Source organism: Panthera leo, chromosome A2 (assembly GCF_018350215.1).
Source record: "Panthera leo isolate Ple1 chromosome A2, P.leo_Ple1_pat1.1, whole genome shotgun sequence".
NCBI classification, from domain to species: domain Eukaryota; kingdom Metazoa; phylum Chordata; class Mammalia; order Carnivora; family Felidae; genus Panthera; species Panthera leo.
The window spans coordinates 161,835,985-161,858,931 of NC_056680.1; the positions used below are offsets into that span (position 1 = coordinate 161,835,985).

Below are 22,947 nucleotides of genomic sequence, written 5' to 3' on the forward strand. Positions count from 1 at the left end.
GGCTGTTGCTCTGCTCGGCAGTTGGCCCCTTGGGGTGCCCCTCCCCCTCCCCGCCTGTCACTCAGGCTCCTCACAACAAGAGGCCCTTTCTGAGCCTTATCAGCAGGTCAGGGGCCAGCAGGAGGCGCATGCGCAGGGCCCTATCGCTCTGTGGCGTGAAGGCCCTAGCCTGAGCTCTGAGATGGGGAGAATGGGTGGGAGATAGGATAGCGCACGGGCCCCTAGTGTAGGCCCCCCACCCCCTTTGTTCCAGCAGGTCCAGATAAGCTACCACGGGAGCCCTGCCTGGAATCTTCCTGCCCTCTCAGCCCCCTACATCCCTGCTGCCCCCGAGGGGCCTCTCTTCAGTGTTCCTCCCTTTCAGCCTCTTCCACACCCTTTGCATTACCCACTCTGTGCCGTCCGTTCCTTAGGTTTGTCTCTCCACTGCCCCGTCCTATGCCTTGTTTCTGCCGATTCCCCTTTCGGGGTGCTCCTGCCATTTCCTGACCACCCTCCCCAGCCCCCGCCCGTTGGCTCATGCCTCGATGGACCTGTGGTTGCAGAGAGGAGAAGGAGCGCTGGATACGGGCCAAGTACGAACAGAAGCTCTTCCTGGCCCCGCTGCCGAGCTCGGACGTGCCGCTGGGACAGCAGCTGCTGCGGGCCGTGGTGGAGGACGACCTGCGGCTGCTGGTGATGCTTCTGGCCCACGGGTCCAAGGAGGAGGTGAACGAGACCTACGGCGATGGGGATGGGCGGACGGCTCTCCATCTCTCCAGCGCCATGGCCAACGTCGTCTTCACACAGCTGCTCATCTGGGTGAGTTGTGGGCGCCCTCCTCGCCTTGCCAGGGCCACCCTCGAAGGCTCCTCTGGCCAACCTCCTCTCCGTTCTGCCCCCAAGAACCCACACCTTCCTTGCCACGTCGTGCCAACTGTGAAAATGTGCTTCCTTCTGCAGTATGGGGTGGACGTGAGGAGCCGGGACGCCCGGGGCCTGACTCCACTGGCCTACGCCCGTCGGGCCGGCAGCCAGGAGTGCGCGGACATCTTGATCCAGCATGGCTGCCCTGGGGAGGGCTGTGGCTTAGCGCCTACCCCCAGCAGAGAGCCTGCCAATGGCGCCAACACCTCTGCTGAGCTGCACCGAAGTCCTAGCCTTCTATAAGGCCCAGGAAGAGGGCACAGGGGCCAGAGGGACTCCATGGCCTGGGGCCCCTCCTCCCTACACGCACTGGGGGGAGCCAAGACAGAGAAAGGAAGAAGGAGAGGAAATGAGGAAGAGTCAAACAGAAGAAGAGCCAAATGAGAAAGACAGAGGGACCAGAGGAGACATCTGGGATTTGAGCTGCAGCAGAGGGGGAGTGGAGGTATTTTAGCCCTCTACCCCACGGTGCCACTGAAAAGGGACAGGACCCTTTGGAGGTACCTGTGAGGAGAGGGGAGCAGGACCTCTCCCTCCTCCGGATTCCTACCTTCTCCTGCCAGCCCCCTGCAAGCCTTCATCCTAAAACGGAGCCTGGACGGATAGGGCACAGGTTGGGGGGTGCTGGATGAAAGAGACGAGGGGGTGATCTGTGAGTCCGTGTAAATTTGTACATTGGAGTATTTATGTTTGTGTACATATCTGGTGTGTGTGATGAGCCAGTAAACCAGACCGTGTGTGGCCTTGTTTTCCCCTTTTATGTCTCTGCCCTTCCAGAAAGGCCCTTCAGCCCTACTTCTTGGTGCTATCTTCGGTCTGTACTCTGGGACTTCCTCCTCTCTCGGTTGGCCTGAGGCCCTGAGGTCTCTGCTCAGGCCACTACCTGCGTTTCCTTTGGCCCTTTCCTGCCAGCAGCGTAGTTGAGTTTGTGGGTAGCACTGGCTTCGAACCCCTAAAGGAGGTACGGAGCTTTGTGCTTCCCACTGGAAGCTTTCTGCTGCTTCCCCTCCTCACATACCCCACCCCTACCCTCGGAAAGGTTTTCCGGCTGGTCTCCAGTAACCTCATGCCACACCCGGTGCTGGCCAAAGTGCACCCAGAAGGAGGACAGAAGCGTCGTCCTCTTTCCTAAGAGTCTGGGAAGTCGCTCACACAGCCAGACCTACGGGGAGACGCTCAAGGCGCAGGAGAAGAGTTCTGAGGAAGCCACAAGGGCAAGTGGCTGGACTTTACTAGGGCAGCACTGCCGCCGGGACTCAGGCCTCGGCTTTGCTTTTGAGGAGAGGCGAGGAGGTAGGTCACTGATGGCAGAGCCACCACCTGGATTCCCACCAACATCCTGCCAAGCTGGGGGCAGAATCCCGAGTTCCTGTTTCTCCCTCTATCCCTCATCCTAGAAAGACCTGAGGGAAACCCCTCTATACCTATTCTTGAAGGATGAAAACTTGCAAAGTTAAGGTCCCTGCTCTCCAAGGAGCCCGTTTTCCTATCCCTACAACCGCTTTGCTGGTGGCCCCGTCTTTCTCCAACACTTAATGAGTGTACACTGGGGGGGGGGGGGGGGGGGGGGGGCTGGCACTCTGATGGGAACCCACCTAAGTGCAGGTAGATAACTAAGCAAATGCTAAGTAAATGCTGTTCAGAGAATAAACCAGATTGTATTTTCTTGGTCCGCAGCCCTTTTGCAAGGCTGATAAGAGCCTTAGGCAAAGATCAGGGTAGAACAGAAATAGGGCCTTTGGTATGTATAAGAAGGGGCTCCTGGGCTCAGAAACATACTAGCAATAATCAACTTTCTTATTTTCCCTAAGGAAAACAAGCTGCTTAACTGGCTGAGTACTGTCCAGTATAGTTTAGGAGGCTTCATAGTAAATCCAGAAAAAAATGGCAAATCAGGGCCTTGGTTTCCCCCGAGCCTCCTTCCCTCAGGCACACCAGAGAACGTCTGCTCTAGCCCTAGACCTGTGGACATGAATTCCCGACAGCCAAAGTGACAATAGCTCCTGTGATCCTCAACCACTGCCTGGCCTGGCCCCTAAAAAGCATCTAATCTCATAGGTTCCCTTCGTGGGCAGAGACAGCCTCAATCTCGATCAGGAATGGGGCTGGTCCGGACTACTTTTTTTAACCTAACTTTCAAGCCTTGCTGGATTTTAGCCAAATTGCAGCCTGGACCCCTGCATCCGAGCTGGGGAACCGTGACCCTGTTGCGAATAACCGGTCACAGCCCCGGCTTGCTGTTTGGTTGCCAAAACCAGCTAGGAGAAAGGAACTGCCAAGGAAAGCCTGTCTTCATCATACGAGGCGTTCAGTAGATGTTTGAGTGAATACTGGTTGGTCTGCCGTCCTAGGAATCAGGAGTAGCAGCAGTTTTCTAAGGAAGCTGAGGGGGCCGGCCAGGTATTTGAGCTTGTATTTCCCTCCCTGACCTTGACCTTCTGAGCGTCCTAGCCTCGCTCCTCGCTCTGCCCGTTTTTCTTCTCGGCGGCTCTGTTCTCTCCCCTAGCTGTCCTCCCAGATCAGTGCAGGTCAGGTTTCTTCCCAAGAAGCCCCGCTTACCATGATCCCAACTTCAGCTGGTTTCTGTAATAATCCTCTTTCCCCAATGTCTGTGCAGGCGTGTCTGTGCAGCCCCGCTCCACAGTTGGTACAGGATAGTAGCCCTTCTGTGAAGGTGGGGGAAATGGCAAATAGCTTTAGTTTGTCTTCTTTCGCTCACAGGATACCCGGTTTCTTGCAAGTGCCCCTGAAGTCTCTCACCCTCACGTTTACTTGGTCCCCCTAACTAGCTCTTAGAATGCCAACCCCCAAGCTCCCCGGTCCTATCTCTGTAGCTTCTCCTATAGTACACACGTCCAGAACCAGCATTCCTTCCTGCCTCATCCGTTTTGCGGGGGGGCCTCTCAACCAATGTCGTTTCATAACAGAAGAGGATTTGGTACCCCAACCTTGGTAAAACACGCGATGGGGAGGAGGAGACACCAGTTGCCGCAGTACGGACAGAGGACCAGAAAGGAGTCGTGCTCCGGGCCCTCACATCTGAAATACCAAAGGGCGGCAGGGATGGACTAAGCTGCTGCGTCCTCTGCCCGGAAAAAGTAATGAGCTTGTGGATGGTAACGGTGCACCCCCCAAACTGCCCTGCCTAGTCACTGACGGGACTGCCAGCGTCTACCTACTTGGGGCCTGGCCGTACGCCAGCTAAATAAACTAGGGTCAAGTACTCATTTCCCCTCGTAACGCAGAAGGGAGTGGACCTTCTGTTCTCAAGTCTGCCAGCTCTTCCCAAGAGAAGAAAGCAGAGATGAAGAAGCTTGCCTGTTTAATGGGTAAAGAGAAAAGAAGTGTGCTGGGAACATGAGGCCTAGGTGCAGACTGCGGGAGGTACCGGGACGGGGAAGGACAGAAGTGAAGGTAGTTTACATGGGGGGAGATGGTGCGAGCCGAAGGTTTTCTAAGGAGGCCGGTGACAGTTTCATTCTGTTTCTTTGCGTGCCCTTGCGCTACAGACAGGCCAGACCGCGCCCACAAGGCAGTAAGAGGGAACTGAACTCTGGCTAATGATGACGGAACATCGAACTTTCCCAGTCTCTCTCAGGGGTGCAGACAGACAGACAGACAGAGGCAGATAGCTCCATATATACAAACTTTACAGAAAATAAATAAGGAGCTGTGATCAGCTTGGCTAGGCATCACCCTGGATTCTCTCCACCCCTGTGAGAAGTAATCCCAGGGCATTAGTGGGAAGCTTTCAGGCCCTTGGTGGGTGAGAACCCACCCCCTCCCCAGGAGTCCGTCTCCCCCCGACAACAGCTCCGCAGTGATGAGGACTCAAGCCCCGTTAGCTCTGAAGCCCCGGTCTGAGGATCCCTGGAATAGGCTCAGGGCCAGGGGCCCAGGTCTCAGGTTGCCAGGAGAGCGTACCTAGCGCTAAGTTAGTTGCCGACGGAGCCCTCTCCCAGGGCAGCATCGTAGCAGCAGCCCTGCTCGTCCGCAGAACCCTAACCCAGTCTCAGAGCAGGCTCGGGGACAGATCGGCTGCCTTCCAGGATCCTTGGGAGCCCCGTCAGGGCCGGGCGCCCTGTTCCATTTGTTGGTGCTGGCTCCGTACAGCAAACCTGTTGACATGCACAGGTATGGGGACAACAATCTTGGGGTTTCTCACGGGCTCCCCGGAACGGCTGCTCACGTTGCCAGCTTTGATGCGCTTCCACTTGGCCCGCCGATTCTGAAACCAGATCTTGACCTGCACCTCACTGAGCTTGAGGGCGTGGGCGATCTGGGAACGCTCTGTCAAGCTCAGGTATTTCTTGCAGTGGAACTCCTTCTCCAATTCCAAAAGCTGCTCACTGGTAAATGCCGTGCGGCGCCGTCGGCTTTTGCCCCCAGGAGCTGTCACTCCAGCTGCCACTGGTGCCCCCTCCTCAGCTCCAGTCCCCAGACTTCCCTTTAGCTTCGGTTTAGGTCCCAGGAGAGCCCCGGGGCCCCCGCAGAACTGTCCAGGAAACCGTCGTCCTCGCTGTCACCGCCTGAGCCCTCCTCCTCCTGTTCGCTGCCTGCCGGGTCTCCTGCTGGTGCCTCCAGCTTCTCCTCATCTGAGCTGTACACCTTCCCCTCTGCTGTGGGGAGCGAAAACCAACGGATGGGGAAGGAGCAGGCAAGGAAAAGGCAGACAAGTTGGAGGAGGCACATGGAACCAGGGCCGGGCACGGACAGGATGACGGCAGGAGGGCACGAGACATGGAAGGGGGTAGATGGGGAGGAGGGGAGACAAGGACGGCACATCCAGGACACGGGGTGGGGAAGAGGTTCAGGGAAGACAAAGAGATGGAAAGAGAGCTATTAACCAGCACAGATTTCACTACAGCAAAGTGGGGGGAGGCAGTAAGTGCATATATCAAAGGAATGTCATTCCCAGGACTGTGACCCAACTTTAACCACCCGCCCCCCCCCCACCTCTTTCTCCCTACCCACTACCTTCCCAGCTTTCTCCAAACCCAGACCAAGCACTTTCCACTCCTTCACCACCCCTCCAGATCCAGACTGCACAGCCTCAGGTCCCAGAATGAAGCAGTGTGGGACCCGGCCTAGGAGCCTTTCCGTTACTATGGGCAGGAGGAAGCCGTGTAGAAGGATGCGCTTCTGCAGGATAGAGGGGGGACATCACACTGCTGGCCTTTGTTACTCTCCTAGGAATCCTCACCCACCCCAGTGCTAAACTCTGTTCTGTCTCCCTACCTTCCCTCTTCCCTAGATCTAGAATCTTAGAATCTCACTTCCAGACGGAAACCTAAGGGTCATCTGATTCTCCATCCCCACCGATCCCCAAATCTGGGCCCAAGAAATATTATCAAAGGATTTCCTTACCCCAAAGAGGTTTCCTTACCCCTACTTCTAATTCTTGACCAGATCATCCAGCCCAGAATGGGGAGCCCTCCCAGGGCCACCTTATCTGTGGCCAGATTTTTCTTCCAATCGCTTAGCCCTCTTAGTCCCCTTTTCACCCTTCCCCTACTCCTTAATTATAAAATGATATCTTCTCTTTCCCACCTTCCCTCTTTCCCAACCAAGGATGCTTGAGCAGCATAAACAGCTGCTTTCTGCTCAAGTTCAGAATCCTGAGGCCCCCGAGCTTGACGTCAGCTGGAGGAACTGGAGGGAATACGGAGGAGACGAAGAAAGAGAAGTGCAACAAGGGAAAATACAGATAGGAAAATGGTAAAATAAATTTTGGCTCATTTAGTAGATTACTGATTATTTGTAATCAGCCATATGAAGCATTTCAAATCCGTGTGTAATTCTAATACTTAATCATTGGTTTTAATCCTGCCCACTGTTTTGTCAGAACTGCAAAGAACGCGTTACAAATATTTTCAGTAGTTGAGTTGTAAAACTGCCTTGTTTGCTGCCCAAAGGGCCAACAAGCAGTGAAACAAAAACTCAAAAGAAAGCCAACCAATAGGAAAGAGAACAAGAGTAAACTGAATAGTCAGCTTTTTACCATCCGGTTGATGTGTGAAGAGGGCAGGCTTCTGTAGGTGCCGGACTGCATCTATCTATAACCACCACGCATCACACGGACACGCAGAAGATCTGAGGTGGAAAATACGGCCCGAAGTAAAATAACTTCAGGGAGCGGTGAAATGCTTTAAAGGGGAAACGTGTGTGCACATGCCTACGGGGCTAGAACACCTGCCAGCACACCTCCCCACCTGCCTGTGCTCCAGAAGGAACTTCTCAGCGTCTCCAGGACCAGCCCAGTAACTTTCCCCTTCCCCATCCCCGGGGTTGTCCTTTCCCTTCCCTGACGCAATCAATCTACGCCTGTTTCTTTTCCTTGAGAACCATGTTTACACTCCCCTTAGAGGCCAGAATTGTCAGCCCACCTCCAGATTACCCACCACCGTCACAGTCAGCTGCTGCGCATCTCAAGGGCATTTTTATCCCCAGGCCCTGCCTTTTCTTCCTTTCGTGCTTCATTCTATCTGACTTCAAAACCCGTGTGGCACACCCTACTTTAGGCTCACCCAGCCTTCCCATGTTCCTCCCGTTTGTTGCTTTTCATTAGCAAGGATGCTCTATTCTCTTTGGCAGCTGGTCTGAGCTTCTCAGCACCCGCTCCACGTGGTGTCTCGATATCCCTCCTCACGTCCTCCCCTCTCGGTCCACACTTTCTCCGGTCCCTTCTTCCTGGCCAAGTACGTTTTGTTTTCTGCAACGTCACATCCTTGGCTTCCTCCTTCGCGTCGCCAATGGTTCCTCCTCACACTCCTTTCCGTTTCCACGCACCCCAAACTTAACATGTCCCAAACTGAACTCCTGACCTCTCCCCCAAACCAGCTCTTCACCATCTGCACCCATGTATTTCCCGGCTTGGTTAATGGTAGTTCCGTCCTCCTTGTGGTTCAGATCAATCCTTCACTCCTCTCTCTCACAACCCATGCCCGATCCCAGAGCCTGCCCTTCTCACCACCTCCTCTTCGACCACTAATCCAAGTCAGCATCATGTCTTGCCCAGTACATCAACCTTTTCTCCAAACTGGTTTCCCTGCTTCTGCCTGCCCTGCCCTCCCCCTCCGCCAACTTATTCTTCTGTTCGGAATACTAGGCTCTTCATCTAGATTTTTGCGCTGGCTCATTTCCTGCCTCCTTCAAGTCCTTGCTTTACCAAGGAGATGTTCCCTGATCATCTTTTAAAAATGAAAACTCCCTAAACAAACAAACAAACAAACAAACAAACAACTCCCAGTATTCCTATCTCCCTTTTCTGCTTTATTTGTTGCTATAGTACATGTCACCAATTTTATTTATTTTATTGACTGTCTTTTCCTATTAGAATATAAGCTTCATGAAGGTAGGGATTTTTAATACATTTTTTTCACTGCTGTATCTTCAGCATCTAGGAAATCAACTGCACAGAGTAGGCACCTAATAAATATTTGTTGACTAAATAAAAACCTATTCCCAGCACTTTCTCCCTTCCTCCCTCTCTCCCACTTCTATTTATTTATTTATTTATTGTTTAATATTTCTTTTTGAGAGACACAGAGCTTGAGGAGGGGAGGGGCAGAGAGACAGAAGGAGACACAGAATCTGAAGAAGGCTCCAGGCTCTGAGCTGTCAGCACAGAGCCCGACACGGGGTTCGGACTCATGAACCACGAGATCATGACCTGAGCTGAAGTTGGACGCTTAACCGACTGAGCCACCCAGGCGCCCCTCTCTCTCCCACTTCTATCTCTGTTCTTCCTTTCCCAACCCTCTCCTAAAATATTCCCCACAACTCCACCCCATCCAGTCCCCAGAAGACATCCTCTCCATGAGTATGATTCTATCCACTTTTCAGTATGCCCTCTGATCTCACATTGGCTGGAGAGAAATCCATATGCAGTGGGAATCTATAGGGTCTTATGCTAAAAGAAAGGAGGGGAAACCCCTCATTACTATATACATCATTACCAAATACATGAAGATGAAGTAAACGTACATCATTACTAAATCCTTGAACTTGCAATTTTTAAAACATGGTTTGTAGTAAATAATAAAAAGAATAAAAGCTTGTAAAAACGCAGCCCAACACTACAATATTTTAAACAGCTGCTAAAAAGGCAGAAACTGGATTTCAGGGCCTGAAGGGTGAAATCATTTAGCACAGCTCCAAGCACCCAGGGGGCGTCCCATAAATCTAAACTGATAGTGATTGAGACGAGGCTCCCAGCTTCCTTGATCTGGCAGGGCCCCCCTGAGATCATATCATCTATCCCTCTGTCTTCAGACAGATTCCATAAAACCAAGCCCACATAAGCAGGTCTCCCTCAGTGCTGCTTTTAAAGCCATACATGGGGCACAGGTTCACAACCTCTCTTGGTTACTCGATCCCGGTGGGATGCCGAGTGACAGGGGCCAGAGTTTCTCTCTGAGCCTTTATAATCATGACATCGAGGGCTCTGATAAGGAACTCTTGGAGGCAGGTGGGGGCGGGGCAATAGGAGAAAGCCACGGGAGGGGGAAATACAGCTTGACTCTCAAAGGAGAAGGTCTAGGGCAGTGAATAACACTGAGAAGTGAGAAAGAAAAGGTAAGGCCAAAGAAGGCAGAAAGAGGACTGGGACGAGAGAAGTGGGGTAGATGTAGTGGCAGGAGAATGAAATGATGAATCGGAGAAAGTCAAAGGGCTGGAAAGTTGAAAGGAGGGGTAGAAAATAGGGGGGGGGGGGGAAGAGCAAAAAGCTTAAAAAAAACCACACCCCTGCCTTTCTCCCCCCAAACATTGCTGCATTTAGAGCAAAACAAAGCATTCTCACCCTGCCACATGTTCTTTGCTCCACTAAAAGCACTTCGAGAATCACTGCCCAAAGTGAAGGAGACACATTGAAAAGAATTGAGTGAGGCAAAAAGGGAGACCAACCCTTAACAATGTACCAATCCTGCGGCACCCAGGTGGCATCCGCTTCGTGAGTTCTGCTCAGGTCATGATTTCGTAGCTGTGGGACTGGGGCTCCACGCTGCACGTGAGCATGGGGCCTGCCTAAGGTTCTCTTGCTCGCTCTCTGCCCCTCCCCACCTGGTGTGCACGTGCACACTCTGTCAAAAACAAAACAATATAGTGATCCTGAAACAGCTTACTCTTTTCTAATGGATGAGCTACAAAATAAATGCAAGCTATTTTATTTTATCTGATTTGTAATGAATATTAATGGTAAATATAATCAAACAAAATAAAACAAACTGCACGTAGAAAAACGTGTTATTGACTAAAAACTGACAGAAGCAAATCTTTTTAATAAAATTGCTAATTGCAAAATTTGATTTAGAATAATTGGGCTTGGTAGATATAATGTCCATAAAAGTAAATTACTAATCGCAGATGCTATAACCGGTTGATATGAACAAAAAACTTGATCCGTAAGACCTCACTGCAAATTTTACATGGGAAATAATGATTCCGATGAGAATAATTTCAGAAGAAAAAAGTTTTAATTGGAAACAATTTGACTATGTACATAGCTAGGCCAAACAGAAAGGTTCTGTTCTTTGCGCATGAAAGTGATGTTATTGGTGACGTAAGAGTATGCTGAGTTTTCAGCTTACTCCTTACGTGTAAGCCTAGGATCAGAAAGAAGTGTGGTGTCTATCCTATGAGTGTGGGGCAGATCAGTTACGAGGAAATATCTAGAGTTCTTACGAATTCTCATGGTGGATGTGATTATCCTAAGAACCAGAAATCAGAAGGTTTATGCCACAATTACTTGTCAAGTCCGTGCCGAGAGCATACTTCCCACTCCAGAGAGCAGTATTCAGGCTCCAGGGACACATCTGCGTGGGGCCTTCCTTCCAAGAGGGCGCCAGAGGTACAGAAAAGCCCATCTTATGAGCGGGTCTGGTCAGGCTGGGGAAGAAATCAAGGGCCAAAGAACCCCCGGTAGATACTCTCCAGGAGAAAAAAGAAATAGCACCAGACTTGCACCATCTAGAGCTGTGGTCACCAAGAAGGGTGGGCCGGGCCTGGGTTGTGGTGCAGACAACCACCCAAGGAGTGGAAAACCACTTTAGACCCCAGCTGTGGGAACTCACAGAGCCCCTGTGCTGTCCCTCATCCATCCTGTTCGGTTTCACCTTCTATAAATTCAACAGCCTTTATTATTCACTGAAGAGAAGTCTCTCTCTCATGATACTCAGTTCTGACTTCCCTCTACTTTCAAAACAACTACCCTCACACACCCTGAACTACTGTCAGGGTAGTAAGTCTCCTCCCGAGTCAACTACTCAGCTTCCTGAATACAGAAACAATTTTGCGTGAGGTCAAAAGGTAGAAAGAAACTCAGGTCACCCCTCAAAAAAAGAGGTATGTTTGCCACCATTCTCGTTTCCAAATCTTCATCATGATGTCCAGCACGGAATTATTTCTCTGTTCTTTGTGGAGACAGTACTTCCTCTCGTCATTTACGGCAATTAGCTCACTTTCAATTTATTTTTCACTCATCCCCTTTCATGCTACCACCCCTTCCTATCACTTTTGGTGCAATAAGGAAAATTCATTTTTACTTTCTGTCTCTCCACTCTCCCACGACCCTTCAGCACTCCTTACTCCAAATTGACTTGAGAGTTTTCTCTACACCACTGCCATCCAGGACCCCTCCCACCTTCATGACGAGCTCAGGGCAATTTCCCCACCACTCCAAGCTCAGAGTTCCTCTCATGGCATACCAACACTGTCATTGCCAAGGGCACCCTTGCAAACGTTGATGTTCCAAAACATCTCCACGCTTACTATTTACCTTTAAGCAACTCGCTGAAATAGAGTAGACCTATTAGTAGCACTAATGGAAGGTTTGGCAACCTTGTTTCAGGTGGAAACACGGAGTTTCAGAAAGATTAAATGATTTTCCTAAGTCACGCGGCTAGAGATAGATTAATGTCTAGAACCTTGGTCTCCTAAATCTCCAACCAATGCTCCTTCTATCCTTTCCGGTAAAATATCTTCTTTTCCCTTCGCACTTGAAGTAAATGCCCAGACGCCTCATCAGATAACCTTCCCACCAAACCTGGTTTTAGTTAGATCTCATTCCTTTCACTTATCACTCCAGAGCTCCAGCCTCATCATTAATATCTTCCCTTACCATGCTCAGAGAAGGCTCTTACACTTGCCATAAGAGAGGCCTCACTTACCAAATTTCACCTTTGTCCTTAATAGGCTATTTCTCCCATCATTCCCCAAGACAAAATTCCTACCAGATCTATTTTTTCTGTCCTTATTGTTTGTATGATGTAATCTTACCAGTCAGCATTCCTTTTATTTAGAAATGTATTCTTTCATTAAAAAATTTTTTAAATGTTTGTTTACTTTTGAGAGAGAGACAGAGAGACAGAGCACGAGCAGGGGAGGGGTAGAGAGAGAGGGAGACACAGAATCCAAAGCAGGCTCCAGGCTCCGAGCTGTCAGCACAGAGCCCGATGTGGGGCGGGGCTTGAACCCACCAGCTATAAGATCATGACCCAAGCCGAAGTCAGACGCTTAACCAACTAAGCCACCCAGGCACCCCTGTATTTTTTCATTTAAAAAATAATATCGCCAAATTATGGAAACAGTTTTGTTTTACTATCCATTTCTTTTTCTAGCTTCTAGTTTACAAATATCTCCATCATCCCTCAAGTACAGCTCTTTCTTGTACAGGACTCAGCCTCACTGAGGAATAGACATTCTTCTACCGTGCCCATCTCTCCACCTCATTCATTACAGAGCTCTCTTCAGCGCTCCGCTCTCCCTGTCTCTTCCCTCACTCTTAGGAGTATTTATTGAGCCAGGGAGAAGGCTTTCCTCCCTTCTACTGGAAGGGAGTTAAGGTAGATTCTTTCTTTTGGGTTGAGGTAGACATCTGCTTGGGATTTATTTTTGTCTGCTCAGCACCCGTCCCTCCCTCCCTTTGGGCACCGCTTTTCATCAACTACCCAGTACGGTGGCCTGTCCATCGCATTTCCCCGCCTTCACGGCCGTGCAGCACGTGGCCTGGATCTGACCAATCCTAACATCCCATCTCTCCCATCTGCCAGGAGACTGGACTCCGGTGAATCAGTCACTCTAGAATTGTGTGTGTGTTAGAATCCACTGGGGTCTCAAGCTAGGATTGTAAAAATTTAGAGCTGCTTATGCTTGTGCCCTTTCTCACCTCTCTTAAAGACGGAATGTGGCAAAGCCTCTTTCCTTCAGCCAAGTGAAAGGAAAAAAAAAGATCTAACAGATACTGTTTGCATTTTCGGATCCACTCAACTCCTATACTTAGAACCACGTGAATCCGTAAATGCCCATTTTAGCTTAGAGTTGAGCTACTGTCACCTGCAACCCAAAGAGCTCTGACCGCACCCCGTGCTGTAACTGCAAGTGACAATAATTGCATGACTCCGGGGAAGGTAAGCCTCTCCGCCTCACTCCACAGCAATCCCATCCAAAACAGTGTTTCCGCATTACCTGAAATTATTCATAATAACGCCACCTAATATTCCACCAGTTTGAAATTCATCTGGACTTTAAAAAATCTCCTTAATCCATCTGAGTGTGAATTACTTTAATCCAATAGCTTTGCTCTTAACGTCAAGGCGAGATCAGACATACGAGGGAATAGGAATTCGGGTGAGGAAAGAAGGAGAGGTGTTTTTTAATATACACACAATGTAAAGAAAAGAACAGGCTCCGGTGGGACAGGAAGGAAGGTGTTGGGTAGTCTTGGCTTCTACAGAGAATGCCGAAATGTGAGACAGAGAACTCAAAGGAGGGGGAAAGAGCCAAAGGAAAAAATGGGACATCTACCCTCATCAGCTGCATACCTTGGTTCTCTCCCGGCATTCACTTCTCAGGAGACGGTGCTATTTCTAGCATTACTTCCAGACTTATTTCTCCCTATCAGCACAAAGGGTGTCACCTATCCTATGCGGTTCTAGTAAAGAAGTCTTCCACAACTTAATTCCCAGGTAGGCTCCCCATCCGTTTCCGGTACACGGACGACACCAGGAATTTCTTGCACACCTATTACTCGAGGATGCCGAACAACATCTTCTCACCTAATCCTTAACTCTGTGAGGTAAGTATCGTTGCCCCGTTTTGCTGGTGAGGAAACTGTGACTGAGTATGCTGCTGTTAATATCTGTCTCGCGAAGAAAGGGCAGCACCGAGATCTGTATCCAAAGCCCATGCTCGTCCCGCCGTGCAGCACCACATCTCTTTGTGAACACTGCGTTGCCGTGGCACCCTATCACAAATACTGTGCCAGATGAAGACGTAACGGAGAAGGCCAGGAACGGGCTCCACCACCCGGCTTCTCTTTTTCTCACTCCCTCACGGGCACTCCTTCCTTCCTCACCAGGCAAAGTCAGGCACAACCGATCCCCAATTTTTTAAAGTTTTGTTGTTGTTGCTGTGTATTTATTAACTTATTTAGAGAGGGAAGGAGGAAGGGGGAGAGAGAGCGTGAGAGAATGAGAACAAGAACGGGGAAGGGACAGAGGAAGAGAGAGAATCTTAAGCGGGCTCCAAACCCAGCACAGAGCCAGACGCTTGGTCTCACAATCGTGAGATCGTGGTCTGAGCCGAAATCAAGACTCAGACGCTTAACCGACTAAGCCACCCAGGGGCTCCCATCCCAAATTTTTTTTGGCCTTGATAAGATCACTCACCTTCATCAGACGTTTCTCTCTCTGACAACCGTACACAGCCATAGCTCTGATAACACCTCCCCAATCCCAGAAGACAAGACCTCCACTATCGTCAAGCCCAGCCCCGACTTCGCCTCAAGATGTACATATCCCAGCCTGCCTCCTTTTCAGTGGCCACGACAATTCAGCACTGAGAGGTACAGAATTTCCCCCAACCTTTGCTCAGGATGCCTTTTTCCCCCCAAAGGAAACAATTAATTAATAAAGGTATCCTTACAGATAAAACGATTGTAGAGCCGGAAGTGACCTTGGAGATCATCTAACTCAAACCCCTAATGGTACTGATGAGGAAGTTAAGACATAGACGGGTGTGACTTGGCCGGGAACCCTCAGTCACACGTTTCTAGTATCTACGCATAACGTGTAGAAGGGCTGCCACCAAATCCAGCACAAAGTGCTTCTTACCTTCACTCTCAGGATAATTTCGTCTCCCTCCCTCCTTCTAGTACACTTCTGCACTATGCTTCTCTTCCCGTTGCTCCCAATACACACTTCCATTTTCTCCATTGCTTCCATTGTAATTCCATTTCCTCCGTAATCCAGCAAGAAATCCATCTCCCTTCGCCCCCGTTCAGAAGCATTTTTTTCTGCTTCTCCCATGCTCATTTTTCACACAGTGCTCTTCCCTCCTCATAACCCTAGTCTCTCTGAGTCCCTGCAGCCCCCTTGCTTCTAATACAGATTTCTCATGCCATCACTTGAAGGTTATTCCTTTCCCTTCCACAATGGGAAGGGAATGAAGACATTGCTTCACAACTAGCTGTAGTCCTGTGTTGCTTCTTGCTACCACAACTCAGTTCAACTTGTGTAAGTCCGCTGTTCCATCACACCAAATTCAAGCATCTCTTCTCCCCACACTCTTTCTCCCAATTAACACATCGGTGTTTCTAAGCTGACAACTCTCTCCCAGCACGACCGTATTGCCAACGAAAAACCCAAGCCTTTTCTCCCTCACTCCCACACCCAGACCTCTTGCCTCATCATCACTACCACTGTAGCCATGAGCACCACCACCTGCACAGACAGTGCCATGCTTTCCATTGGTTCGGGGTTTCTTCTCTCCCACCCCAGCGTGGGGCATTTTCCTATTCCCTCTAGATAAAAATCCTCTCCCACCAACCCCTTTCCCTGCCATCAGTCCTCCTTAAGTTTCTCTTGTTGCACATCTGCTCCATCATGCTCGTTTCCCTTTCCCAATTCCCAGCTTCGGTTGAGGCAAAGCTCCTTCTTTCCTCATTACTTTCAAGGCAAAATTCTTGCCTATAGCTTCCCATCGTGACATTACTCTCAATGCAAAGCACTTCGTTCATCATGTCATGTTCCTCCTTTCCAATTAAAATATTTCCCCTTCATTATTCCAATTACTTCCTCGCTCCCATTATTCCCAGTATAGACTATTTATGCCCATCATTCTGAGTATAAGAATTACCCTCCTAATCATCTAAATATATATCTCCGTATTTACATATGCCACCGCAGAGATCCCCCTTCTCTATTCCAACCCTCCCAAGTGTTACTTTCACAACGGTATAAGGCACCTCAAGATCCCATTCTAATCCTCCGGATACAATTTTCCTCTTGTCATTTCTAAGATCTCTGTCCCTCAACTAGGGGTTCTTAACACTGTTTGTGCCATGAACTCCTTGGCAGTCTGATACAACCTGTGAATCCCTTCTCAGAATAATGTTTTTTAGGTGTATAACATAAAACACATAGGATTACATGAGAAGCCAACTATATAAAAATGCAGTTTTCAGATATTTAAAAATGCGTTTGTGTTATAATCATATACGCCTGTTAATTCTTTGAACAAGATGCCTCCAAAGACTATATAAACTTATAAGAAAGCATCTGTAATTTCTATTGATGACAAAAATCTCAGTGACTGCTGAAACTACTATCGTTTCTGGCCTACACTCGTAATTAAAGAAAATGCCAACTTTTAGTTAGGAATAAAGTAAAAATAAAGATGTAATTTTTCCCCTACTAATAATTAACAGATCCCTTTACAAGGGGCCCATGAAACGCACTGAAGCTAGAAAAACAAGCTTTTATTCTATGGAATTGACAGAGACATTAAAACTAATCTGGGGGCGCCTGTGTGGCTCAGTCGGTTGAGCGTCCGACTTCGGCTCAGGTCATGGTCTCACGGTCCGTGAGTTCGAGCCCCGCGTCAGGCTCTGTGCTGGCAGCTCGGAGCCTGGAGCCTGCTTCCGATTCCGTGTCTCCCCCTCTCTCTGCCCCTCCCCCACTCATGCTCTGTCTCAGAAATAAATGATTAAAAAAAAATTTTTTTAAATAATCTAAATCAAAACTTTTATGCTTCAGATGAGGAAACTTAAGCCTAGAGAAGTTATAAGACTTGACTCTCCCATAGGGTCCTGAATATACTAAGCCCATAATAAACACACAATAAATGTTCCCTGAATTGAAGGGAGCAACTTGCCAAAGCTGCACAACTAATAAGTGACGAAGCTGAGACCTGAGTGCATGTGTCATGACTCCTAAATAAATGACCCTTCGATCACATTAAGTTAATGCAACACTTGCCTTTCTATAAATGTCAGCGGAGCAAACACTCTGTGTGCTCAACATTTCTGGGAAAACATGCGTCTCCATTGCTTCCAAGAAAAATTTCCCTCCTAATTGTAACAGAAGTCTCTGATTCCATATCACATTATCATTTCCTGTTTTTCTCTCATGAGTAAATACATCTTGACAGTCATAATGGGCACCTATTCAAAAATTGATGGTCACCTAAAATGTTCTCTAGCTACAATTGGGTGCTTAGCTCATAGCAATCAGCCCTCAAATATCATGCTCCTAGAAAGTTTCCCTAGTCTCCTTGCATGGTTTCTGTCATTATTGCCAATCTCTATTCAGAAATCAGCAAATTTTTAACTTAGTTTTTAAAAATAACGTTCACTACACTGTCATCTCCCAGTTGGTCCCAGCATATTCTTCTTCCTGTATCATCTCAGTGTTTTCTTCTCAAATGTTTTCTTCTCTTCACCATGCTCCATACTGGCATTATCTTCCATGGGAATCTCTCACTATATGTTTATCATCCATCCAACGATTATTTTGGACTCTCTGCCATCCCTCACTTCTTAAGTCTTTGTTTTCAAGCAATCCAATTCCTTTCTCCCTGAATCATTGCTGTAAGCACCCCCAATTTAAAGTTTTCTTCTGTATTTCTACCAACGGACAGCTCTTTCCATCATTCCCCCGGCACACAGCATCACCTTCCCCCATCGTTTCTGTGACGCGTATTTGCACCACGTCTGCAAGTCAGCTGGGACCTACTCTCGGTCAGAGCTCACGTGCACCTTCACATACAACACGATCACCGCTGCCCAACCCACTCCCTTTTCCCCTTTGACGGTTTACTTACGTAGAGTTTGCTACTCTCTTTTCTGCGTTATTCCTAACACGGAGAAGGCTTCACTATCCACCCCAATTCAAAGCTCCTTGCCCCCATCACTTTCACATGACTCTGTTCTTACGACTTTTAGATCAGTTATGTTGAGTAAAAGTCACCACTGCCCACATGAGGCTACTGACCACTTGAAACACGGCTGATGGAACTGAGACGTGCTGGGAGTATAACATACACACTGGAGACTGAAGGCAATATGGAAAGAGGATATAAAATATCTCACTAAATATTTTTATATCGATTAATGCTGAAGTAGTATCAGACATATTGGGTTTGATGAAATATGTTATTACAATTAATTTCATCTGTTTATTTCTACCTTTTTAATATGGCTAATGATTTTTTAATTATATAAATGGCTTGCTATTCTGGGCTCTTCTGTTGATTCATACTTTTAAATCTTCTCCAGGAATCCAAATTCTCTCCTTTTAGCACTTCCACCAAGATACCTTCCCCAATTATCCTCACTGTTGCCCACACTCTAAACCCAGAATTATTTTTAATCTACCATTCTCAATACCTTTTCTACCCATTATTTCTGAACACCGTGTTGTGGTTTTTTTTTTTTTTTTTGCCTGCTAATAGAGCTTCTACCCCTGCACGCAAATCGTATAAAGTTCTGTTTTCTTCATCATCAATTGTAGTAAGGTGATGTCTCTCTTGAAGCAAAATTTCAAAAAAAAAAAAAAAAAATAGTAATTCCCAAGAAAAAGAACTTCACTCATCATTCTCCAAACTGGCCTACCTTCACTATAATTTCACTTAGCAGGGCTAGTAACTGTAAAATGCTAAACAAATGGAAATTAATTTCAGAGCAATGTTACCCATTCACACTAGGAGAGCAATTCCTCCTCTCTCATTTTAAAGACAGCATTCTTTCTCCAAAACTCTTCTAATGTTGAGGTTTCAATCCCATTATTCAAGCAAAAACTCTCTTATTTCATACTAAATATTCTAATACAATTCCCCAAATATCCGTTTTCCCCATTTTCAGCAAGGGCCATGTGTCCTCACTCCCCACACTGATTCTACGTTTAACATTTCTGGAATCTCCTTTTCTTTTCTCAACTACTTAAGGAGAAAAATGAGGGCTGGCCGGGGGATGTGAGTGGCCTGGTGAGTGATAGGAGGTGGCAGTCACAGATAAAGATCTCAGTCTCTATCCTCTGAAATCTCTCCTTACTGCTCTGCCCCACAAGCCCCACTATAAACCCTTTATGTGTACCTCTTCCCAATATGACTGATTACCTTCACTCTAGCACCTCTCAGAATTCTTCCTCTGTAGGGTCTCCTTCTCATCATTCTTAGCCAAAAAAAAAAAAAAAAAAAAAAAAGTCTTTTTTATTAAAAAAAATTTTTTTAAGTTTATTAATTTTTGACAGAGACAGAGTGTGAGCAAGAGCTGGGGAGGGGCAGAGAGAGAGAGAGAGAGAGAGAGAGAGAGAGAGAGACGCAGAATCCGAAACAGGCTCCAGGCCCTGAGCTGTCAGCACAGAGCCTGACACGGGGCTCGAACTCACGAACCATGAGATCATGACCTGGGCCGAAATCAGACACTCAACCAACTGAGCCACCCAGGCGCCCCCCCCCCAAAAAAAAATTGTCTTTACTCAAAGAACAAGTGTCTTTTTATTGCTTCCAACATTTTCCTCAGATGATGATCTCTCCTTGATCATTCTCTACGTATAAATTCCAGTTTACCATCACTCCCAATATTGAAAAACCTTTTTAAAAAATTACTCCTGGTGTTGACACTTTTCCCCATTTCCTACTAGAACATTTATTTAGTTTGCTCCCAAACCTCTCAAAACAGAACTCTTTCACACACACACACACACACACACACACACACACACACACACACACACTACACTTCTGGTCCAGAGACTCTGTTCAGTATTCTTACAGCCCAGGCTAGAAATCCCTTGTAACTATCTCTTCCAACAGACAGACCTCTTCTGTCTCTTTTCCCTTTGGATAATCTGGGGACACAGCACATTTGTTGGTCCTTCCTTTCCTCTATTCCTCTTTCCTCAATATTTCTTTTCAGTTCTTTTCCTCTGCGTACTCCTCTCATTTCCTCACTCACTGTCTGCTTTTACAGCAAATATTCTATCTGCTTCAGAAAAGAGCCTCCATTCCGTAAATGGGTGAAAATAACCGAGGGGACCTGAAAGAGTAGGACGAGTCTTCCCAGGGCTTAGGCAGGTTCCTCCCTCAGTTCCCCTTCCCCGGGCTGCCTCCCTTTCTCCTCCCCCTCAGCTCACGTCTTCCTCAGGTATCTGCTTATTCTTCCAGCTCCTACTGCCCCCAAAGCCATCCCTCTGATGGCCTGCCTTGCTCCTTTCTACCTTAGGACTATCCTATTCTGAAAATCCTCCTGATTCATTCTTCTTCCGAATGGCGTCCTGCCAGCTACTTTTCCCCTCCCCTCTGGGCCCTTTAATTTTGTGGACATTTCCTCCCACCATCCAAGTGCTGCTCTATCATTTCCTTTTGATCCTCCTTAGAAGATGCTGCTCAGACTTCAGCCACTGGACACCGCACCCCCCCCCCCCCACCGGCCCAACCAGGTACAAAAACAACAACTGGATCCCCAAAGCCAAAATGCCCAGGGCTCAAGGGGAAAAGAAGAGGAAGACAAGCCCTGTAGCAGCGCTTGGAGTCTGGAAGGATGACGAGACCTTTGGACCATTTCAAGGAAGAGCCTAGAAACCTATCACCGGGAATTGTCTTCTCCTGGCAAAGGACAAAAGGACTCTTGGATCTCCTTCTTGCCTCTGCTAGAGTCAGCCTCCAGGCCTCCTGAGGTCACTTTCTCCCGCCAAGCTGATGTGATGAATGGTTAAGCATAGGCGGATCCATCCTCATGCTAAAGAAGTTTAAGCTTCAGGAACCCCACACCTGCATGCAGCCCCTCTTTTTCTTAAATAGAGTCCACTAAATCATATAAGCTTTGGATCTCCTCACACCTGGATTTGCCCCTGAATAGGGGAAAGCTTTACTGGCTTCTAGGGGTTAAGGATTGACCAAGGAGGTCAGGAGGGCTCAGAGTAGTTTCATTCTAAACCGGGTTCAGCTTAATACGCCCTGCCTCCGTTGAGAGGGCATCTTCCCATGGAGGATCCAGGGTTCCTGAATTATCTCTTAGCTGAATCTCACTGGTTCCAGAATCTTAGCTAGATTCTTGACTCCAGGCATTTGTGCCACACCCAACCCAGCCCAGCCTTTAGCCTCTCTCTCGACCTCCCAGTCAGTACTGGTCAAGCAGGTGCTAGGCCCGTTACTCAGTTCTTCAAGGCTTATCTCTAAATCTGCCAATTCAGAAGTGACCTCTACTACTAAGGCTAAACCGGGTCACCAAAGTGGTCACCACTGCTTTAAGACTCTCCCTTTGCCCCTGCAATCACAGAGCCCATTTGGGGTCAACACAGAAGCCAGAATCGCCTTCCCCTTACTGAACTGACAGCTGTCCCAATGTACCCTCACCCTGGGGTCTTGCTAGTGTCCCCAGGAATCCCACAGTTGCAGCTTCTCTATCCTCTGCGGAGAAGAAAAATGAAGGGATTCTTAAAAAGAGACATGGGAGCCAAGGCGTGAGGAGTAGAGTGCTGGGAGAAAAGGCACTAATTTGGAAGGGAGTACTGGGAAGTCTTTGGTGAGGCTTCAGGCACTCTGGAAGACAGAGCAGGGCAGCGGTTCTGGGCTCTAGAGGTGCCGTGTTTGGAACAGAACTGGAGGTGGTTCTGCAGAACCCAGCATCTGGGGGTCTGGGATTCCAGGGCTCCGGGCAGGTGCTGAGATTCTGAGCCGGCTGCTGTCTGGGATTTCCAAGTGAACGAGCCTCCCGCCCGGCGCCCTGGTCGGGCCCCAGCACTTACCCGGCAGACTTGGGAAAGTCTCTGAGAAGTGCGGAGGCGGGGGCGGTGGGGGCTCTGCCACTTTCTCCCGGGCGGGCATCAGCTCCTCGGCTTCCAGCCCACCCTCGGGGCGTCGGCCACCCGGCTCGGGGTTGTTTCGGGCGGCAGTGGCGGCGGCGGCGGCGGCGGCGAGCTCCTGGGGCCCGTAGAAGGCGTCGGGCGGCTCCGCGAAGCTGGGCAGCGCGGTGGTCAGCGCCACCATCGAGGGCACGGCCTGGCCCAGTCCCGCGCAGAACGTGTTGGTAAGGCGGCCGGCAAAGGAGGCTAGTGGGGCGAGAGGCGGGAGGCCGGCAGGCAGCGGCGCAGGGGCCAGCGCCTGCGGCAGCACCAGCGGCCGGTAGGGCATGAACATGGGATAGCCGGTGTAGAGCAAGTGGCCGGAGCGAGGCGGCGGTGGCCCGATCAGGGAGTCAATGGAGAAGGCAGTGCCCGGGCCCCCGCCGCTGCCCCCGCCGCTGCCCCCGGGGGCACCCCCGCCTCCGGCTCTCTGCATCGTGCCCGGAGCTACGGCCGCCCCGGGGCGCTCCCCTCCGGGCGCCGCCGTGCGCCCCGCGGCTCGGGCGCCCCGCGCGGACACGCAGGGCTCGCTCCCAGGCTCCCGGGCCGAGGTGGCGGCGGGGCGCGGGCTCGGCGCAGTGTGGCTCCGGCGCCGCGCTCCCTCGCTCTCATAAGGAGGGAGGGGGCGGGCGAGCGGGCGGGCTGGGGGTGTCGCCCTCCGGACTCATCCATCTTCCTCAAATTACGCTTCACTTCCTCCCTCCGCCCGCCGCCGCCGCGCCCGGCTCCGCTCCCTCCGCAGAGCCCGTTCCCAGCGGCCCGGCCGGCCGGCCCGGGACCCCGCCCGCCCCCCGCGGCCCAACCAACTATTATTAATGGAGATTGATGAGGCCGGACACGCCGCTTTGTGAAAGTTTGCGGCCGACGAGAAGGCGGCGGCAGCTGCTGGGTCGGTGCCCCTCCCTCCACCCAACCCGCC

General features: G+C 49.5%; 2 protein-coding genes across 6 annotated transcripts in view; one reads left to right on the plus strand and one right to left on the minus strand.

Annotated features, from left to right (window-relative positions):
* AGAP3 (ArfGAP with GTPase domain, ankyrin repeat and PH domain 3) overlaps positions 1-1,654 on the plus strand; it is a 55,115-nt gene extending 53,461 nt beyond the window's left edge. For 4 of the 5 annotated variants that reach the window (XM_042927100.1, XM_042927102.1, XM_042927105.1 and 1 more), the window contains 2 exons: positions 546-801; positions 943-1,654. In XM_042927100.1, coding sequence (XP_042783034.1) covers positions 546-801; positions 943-1,149 — 463 coding nt within the window. In that variant the 3' untranslated portion in view covers positions 1,150-1,654. The other variant, XM_042927104.1, reaches the window with a different exon arrangement.
* A 2,557-nt stretch (positions 1,655-4,211) lies between these two features.
* On the minus strand, positions 4,212-22,464 carry GBX1 (gastrulation brain homeobox 1). Its single transcript, XM_042927108.1, is given in 3 exon segments — positions 4,212-5,397; positions 5,400-5,525; positions 21,933-22,464. Coding segments are annotated over 3 exon segments (1,083 nt in total). The 3' UTR covers positions 4,212-4,972.
* Between the last annotated feature and the right edge of the window lie 483 nt (positions 22,465-22,947).